Source organism: Ictalurus punctatus, chromosome 17, assembly GCF_001660625.3.
Source record: "Ictalurus punctatus breed USDA103 chromosome 17, Coco_2.0, whole genome shotgun sequence".
Classification (NCBI taxonomy): Eukaryota; Metazoa; Chordata; class Actinopteri; order Siluriformes; family Ictaluridae; genus Ictalurus; species Ictalurus punctatus.
Window position 1 is genome coordinate 16,341,616 of NC_030432.2, and position 7,304 is coordinate 16,348,919.

The window sequence follows — 7,304 nt, forward strand, 5'->3', positions numbered from 1 at the left end:
TTCTCTTTGTTGCATTGTTTGATATAAGAGATATAAATATAAATAAATATAAATGGGCCGTGTACACGTTTCTTACTCATTTAGATAGGCATCAAAATGGTAGGCCTTCGAATGTCGGAAATATATCCCACATTGTGCCACACAAACTTACTACATGTCCCACATTTGGTCTGTTTACATCTGGTCACCCTAGTCCATAATGATGTACTATACACTATGCACTTACACTATGCACTCTACAGTCTAGTGTATGAAGTTCAGAAGGGTAGTATCGTCTCAAATGGAGCACAAGCGTTCTTTTTACTGACCAGAAGTGTAAGCCCTTTCCAAGTCGATGGCATGTGGCGTAAAACATACGTAATGCAACTCAGCTAGCGTTAGCAGAATTAACGAAAATTCATTTGTTGAGTTTACGTCAACGTTACCTTTTATGCCCAACATAACCTCAGGTCACCATCACACGGAGGCGTAATCGTCAAGTGACAGCGGAAAAAAGTGTACGACCCTAAAGCATAGTAGCATTTTATATTTAATGCGGCGAAGAAGATTGTAACCTGCAAATCTTGGAAAGTGGAGTTTGTGTAGCACGGAAGCACGACAGTGATGCACGAGCACAAACTTATGTTTATATCCAAAAGCTCCACTGTGTGCAAGGGGTTGGGGAAACTGGTGTGAGTTCCTTAAAAGGTTCAGTTTAATTCAAGTTTATTGTCATTATATGCTGTGTTTGTGTGCTTGCAGTGTCAATTCTGTCGTTTATTATAACAGGAGCAATCTATTTGTAACAAGGCTGTGCCACTCCTCACTCGCAATGGAGACGCAGTGATAAACAGTGTAGCACAAGTAAGATCTCTGACGTCTAATTAAAATGGTATGAACAAAGTAAAGTAAAACAATTTGCCTAATGGCAGTGAGGAACAGAAACCGTAAGGTGCAGAGAAAATGAGATTTTGTTATTAATTTAGGACTGTAGTTTAATTATCAGTGCTTTTTTTTTGTGCATCCACAAATATTATGCATAAATACTATTTATATACACACAGTACTGTGCAAAAATTTTAGGCACATGCAAAGAAATGCTGTAGAGCAAAGATGTCTTCAAAATAATGAAATTAAATGTTTCTACATTTTTTTAAAAAATCACACAAAAAAAAACAATACAGTAAAGAGCAGTAAACAGTAGTATATGAAACAAAGTCAATATTTGTTGTGACAAAAAAATTTAAATAAAAATGGTATTCTCTGATACAATTAGTGCAGTTTTATAAGGAAATGGGCTGTAAGTTGTATTGAGCATCTTGCAGAACCAGACACAGTTCTTCTGGAGACTTTGACTGTCGCACTTGCTTCTTATTTTTGCAGCAAAACCCAGGAGCCTTTATTATGTTTTTTTTTTTATCTGAAAAGTGTCTCTTATATTATATACTGCTTTCTTTACTGACATACAGATGTTACATTTTTCTGTAACATTTAATTTTGTGCTGGAAAACTAATGTTTGGGACTCTAAAATGTTTTTGTACTGACTCGATAATGTAGAAGTCATAAAATAATAAAGTAAAAATCTATAACAAAGTTTGTACTAAAAAAAAAGGGGTGCCTAAAACTTTTGCACAGTACTGTATGTGTGTAACTAGCTTATATGTATAACACTCAGTTTGTGTATTTTATTTTAAATAAACCAAAAAAAAATGGTATAAATTTTTTTTGCTGCTATAAGATCATGTTATAAATGATAATTACTATAATTAATAAATATAAATAGAATATAAATTAAATATGTAGTTTTTTTCTCATTGGTTACTGACTTTAAAGACACCCTGTAGTGTAAAGTGACTTACATGACCGAGTCACCTTATTTGCCTAACTGAACAATGTTCAAAAAAACAGTCTAAACTCACAAGCAAACATAGCTGACGAAATAGATAAAATTTGCAAGCTAACATAACTACTTACCTAGCTGAGGTTCCTAGCTAAGTTGGCTTTCTTTGAGTAAACACACTACAAAGTAGTGACTACATGCTCAAGATATTTTGTAGATTTATGGTTCAATAAATAGAATAATAACATTAGCAGTTGCTGCACTAATTATTTGGTGGGTTGGGGGAATTTCCACAGCTTTTAAAAGCACAACCTTATCAAATTAACGCAATACGATATTATTAGATAGAATTAGTGCTAGCTAAAACCTATAATAGCTCATCAGCTCGTCATTCCAATGCTAGATAGTGTTGTTCCCTCAGGGTGAAAATCAGATGATTGACATTAGACATCATACAAGACCTATTTCCAAATTTTAAATATTCTCTACAAAACTACAAGCAAGTATCGTTTCCATTCAAATGACAAGTTATGCGATCTATCTTTGATGTGTGTGTTAGTTTGAAAGGGCCTTTATTTATAAATGAAGAGTAAAACTTGATAACCATGAAGTGGGTCCATTTTGTTTAGTTTGTCTATTCATTTAAAATATAAAATCACAAGGTTAACACCAGGTTTGCATGTACTGCAGTACAGGCAGAGGGCCCCATCGGTGTGGTAGTTCTGCTGCTGCATCGAACATATTACTGCTATACTATAATATCTGTGCTTTGAGACTCTGAGGAACTAGGCCTTGATCGGAGCACCAACATGTAGTGCATGCACAATTGACAAGATTTTGTAAGATCAGCACATTTAATGACGCCTTTTTACACAAACACATGTATGTAAGCATGACATTTATCCGCATGATCTCTCCAGTTACAGCTTGTTTTACTGTGAAATGCTATGATCGGTTTTCAATATAGTTTTATCCTCACTGAAGGAATATTCCAGCATTTTTCCAACCTTACGGCCATCTACTGCATACGTAGGACGTGTGATTACTACAGGCTATAAATGTCCATTCCCAACTCACTTAAAATGGACATCTAAGAGCACGTTTGAGGGCTTTTTCAATAAATGTGTGCAATTTGTTCATTCAGAGATGGGATTCTTTTTCAGAGGAAACCATCATAGTCCACCATCATATCATTTTACCATCATAGTCGACAAATTAAAATAGACAAGTGACTCAGTTTTAATACCACAAACCTTACTGCAAGTAATTAGAATCTCTCTATACTGCATTGCTCCAATAGTAGAAATATAGATAAAACTACATGACATCTTCAGTAAGACATTTTCTTATGGCTGTTTCATCCTCAGACCTTTATTATTAGAATGTAAACAATTTAGGTGTTTGTTTGTTTTTTGTTGCTTTTTTCTCCCCATTATATAGTCACATATCTTGATCAATTTATGACAAAATTCAACAACTACCCTTGGGCTTCCATTATCAGTGAGTTTTGAATAAACAGGATTTCTGGTCTTCTCTCAACTCAGGGATAATGTGTAAATTTTTTTTTTTTTTGTCTGTGATAATCAAACATGCTATAGATGTAATGGATAGAAAAGGTTGAAAACCGGTTGAGTATCCCTTCAAACAACCTAGGTGTAAATGCACACACCATGTGAATCCAGCTGTCTTCCCTCCCACTTTATACCAAAGTGGTTTATTTGTACACATACAGGCATATCTTACCTTGGTACGGCCATTAATAACATATTGCCCAAGCTGTCCTTTTGCTGAACTGTGCATTATGGCTTCGTCGACATGAGCCATGAGCATGCCGATAGCTTCACAGCCAGGTTCTCCACCCTCCACCCAGGCTATCTGATCTCCACGGATGTTCTTAGATGGGATGTTCCTCTGGCTAACCAGCTGTCCTCCACGAAACTTCCCACTCTGATTCAGCGTCTCCACCTCCTTTAGCACCCGGTCACCCAGTTGTGCCCCAAGGAAGTTATCTTTAACACAGATGCCATAGTATTTCATACAAGGCACTATGTAAAGCTGGGCAATACTTTCCATGGACCAGCTGTTTTCAACTCCACCCGCCGGCGGGACGGAGGGCACACCTGCAGTCATCACGCCGCTTGGTACTGGGTTCAGGGTCACCACACTGCGCCCGTTCTGGTGGCCTCGTCCAGGAGGGGACATACCGTGCGAGCTGCTACAGTGATTCGGATGCTGGCTGTTGCCCGGAAAAGGGCCTGTGGACGGTGTGCTTTTCACATTTTCTGTTTTCGAGTCATTTTCTAGCCGCCTCTTTTTGCAGTCAAGAGGCGGGCAGAGGTCCTCGAAGTGCTTTGGTGACCCTAAATCTGCTCGGGCTGCATCTAAATCCCCAGAGATAATCTCAGCATCTTTCAACCGCTGACTTCTGCATTTCAGATCTCCGTTTGCTCGCTTCACGTGGAGGGTGCAGTTGTCTGCTGGCCGCAGGGTGCAGACGCTCGGGCCGCAGGGCGTCTCGCTCGGTCCATTCTTCTGCCTACAGGAATCTGCTTGTAAAGGAAATCCGTTGCAATTCCCAGATAGAGCTGCAAGTGATGATACTGCCTCGCCGTTGGTTTTCGGCTCTTGCTGCAGAGCTGAGACTCCGGAATTGGGCGTTAAACCCCCCAGGAGCTCGTCCGGCGCGGACGGGCTGCAGTAAGTGGTCAGGCCCATGCTCGCTGTCGCAGAGCCGCCTCGGGCCGCTTCCTTCCGCTCGGCACAAACGCTATCGGGATCGTGAGACGAAGAGCTTTCTTTTACAAAGTCCCTACTGTCCGAGCTCTCCATTTCATTTCGTCTGCTCCCGGATGCGCACGTAGCTCACGTCCGATCCTCATTTTCTACCCAGTGCTCGGTGCACATAGCCGCGCGTTGCACAACTGGCGGCGCTGTTAGCACGGAGCCACGGGACCGCGGCCAGAAACTTCTCACGCGCTGGAGGAGGAAACACAGGACTGCTTCAGTTTATCGCCCTTAGATCGGTATTCGTATAGACGAGTGGAAATGAGATTGTGTTTAGATTAACACCGTAAAAACGCTCGTGCAATCGTAGCTAATTTACTTCCACCTTCATTCTCATGCATCTGCAGGTGTGTGAGTCGGGCTAATGATAATATTCTCTACAAAACTTCATGCATCTAATGTGCATAACGACTCTTTGTCTTAGTTACATGGTTATAGTCCTGGCAGCACAAATAAATAACTAATCATTATAACACACACACACACACACACACACACACACACACACACACAGAGAGAGAGAGAGAGAGAGAGAGAGAGAGAGAGAGAGACAGTGACTAACACCAAACCCACGCACGCGCTCAGTGTGATCTGAACACATGCACGTTTACAGTAAACATATACAGATAGCTATAAAGCAGGTTTTACTGTATTCACGCTGCCCATGATATAATCTCAAATGCTGACCAGAAACAGCTTTAGAACTGACACACACACACCAAATCGCATTTACAGCAGACACGAAGTATTACTTCAAGTACGATTATTTGGGATAGGTAACGTGTATTATCTAAGCTACATATAACAAGGACCTGTCATATTTTGAAGCTGTACTAGCGTTTGAATCGAACACAAATAGATCCACTTACCCCCACACACGCACTGCTGTATAAATGACCACGCAGCCGGCTATGACACTAGATAGGGCACTACAGACAGTGCACGGGTATTTATTCACTGCTTTCTGTTTTTTTTCCCCTTTTTTTCTGACTACGAGGGTCACCACTTGTGGTGTAAAGTGAATTCTTTCACGCCCTTTATAGTGCACGTATACAACGAGTAATGAATCGTTAAAGATAGAGCCTGTGTGTGTCTCTCGCTCGGCCCCGCCCTCTTTCACTCTCCATCAGCGCCTCTGCAGCTCACACGTGCGCACAGATCACGTGACACGGGCCCCGCGCGACAACAACAAATGCATCTTCATCGACGGTTCTTAGAATAAATCAACAAACTTAAATGATAGAATAAACCTAACTATTAAACACTACGTGCAGAAGGGGAGAAATGTTCTTGGCCATAAATGTAGTTACAGTGGCTCTGGTGTCAGAACTTTTTCCACCTTCAGTGTGATATAACAACTGGGGAGGGGGGGGGCTAAAAACATACAATAACTAAGAACAATAGCCCAAATAACACTTTAACTAACACTTTGTTAACGGACATTTTGCGTCTTTTTGGGTAAGAGTCTACCGACTCTGACTTGCTCCAAAAATGCTCCAGATCTATCAAATTGCGAGAGGATCTCTGGTGCACAGCCCTCCTCAAGTCATTCCACAGCTTGATAGGATTTAGATCTGAGTTCTGACTAGGCCATACCAAAATGTTTATCTTCTTCTTCTTAAGCCATTCCTTTGTTGACTTGGATTTGTGCTTTGGGTCGTTATTGAGCTGGAAAGTTAAATGTTTCTTCATCCTCAGCTGTCTAGTAGAGGCCTGTGGGTTTTGTGCCAAAACAGACTGGCATTTGGAGCTTTCCATAATTCCCTCTATCTTGAATAGAGCCCCAGTCTCAGCTGAAGTGAAGTAGCCCCATAAAATGACGCTGTCACCACTATGCTTCACATGATTTTTCTAGCTTTCATTTTTTACATAATCAAAACCTGATTTTAACTGTAATCTAAATATTATTATTGTTATATAAAAATAACTTGTTTGTAAGTTAAAGAAAAAAAGGCCAAAAGTTGAAAATTAAATATGGTGTATCCGGCAACACGGCAACAATAAAACACAAATATAAAATATTTTAAGAAGAACCAAAATTATCATAGGTCCGGCCTGATCTGAAGGAGGCAGTGCCTGGGACACTTGTGGCATCTGGTTTTAACCATTGTGCATCAATTAAAAAAAGTTACACATAGGCCAATAGAGGACAAAAATGTCCAAAAACTGTCATAAAAATATTATACATTAATATTTTATTCCACTTTCACTGATTATAATTACCAAACATTCATTCGTTTTCAGAATTGTATCCCTTTAAATGCTGGTTTGTTTACATAATGCCACAGATGTGTTTTATGGAAAAGAAAAAAAAAGAAAGAAACATAGTCATTATTTTCCATATACTAAATGCTAAGCAGAATTTTTTTTTCTTTGATTATTACAGTATTTGATATGTCAGTGATTAACAACAACATTAATTTAGATGCATTCATATTTTTTATGCAGTGTCAGATTAAAAAAACAAAAACTTACCACTCAGGTTCATAAAGGACAAACATGTCCATATCAAAAAACTGTCATAGAAATAATATATAGCCCTATTAATATTTTTTCCACTTTCACAGATTTTTTTTTTACCAGGATCAGTTCTGATCATAACTACCAAACATTAATTCGTTTTCAGAATTTTAACCCTTTAAACGCCAGTTTCTTTACATAACGCAAAAATCTTCAAAGCTCAGTAACCTTCTTTGACTC

At 39.3% G+C, this 7,304-nt stretch overlaps 1 protein-coding gene across 1 annotated transcript in view; it reads right to left on the bottom strand.

The window, feature by feature from the left end:
• Positions 1 to 5,707, bottom strand: part of egln2 (egl-9 family hypoxia-inducible factor 2) — a 29,717-nt gene extending 24,010 nt beyond the window's left edge. The window contains exons 1-2 of the mRNA XM_017491121.3: positions 5,474 to 5,707; positions 3,564 to 4,796 (exon numbers count right to left, since the gene is read on the bottom strand). Coding sequence (XP_017346610.1) covers positions 3,564 to 4,649 — 1,086 coding nt within the window. The 5' untranslated portion in view covers positions 4,650 to 4,796; positions 5,474 to 5,707. The remainder of the gene's footprint in view (positions 1 to 3,563; positions 4,797 to 5,473) is intronic.
• Between the last annotated feature and the right edge of the window lie 1,597 nt (positions 5,708 to 7,304).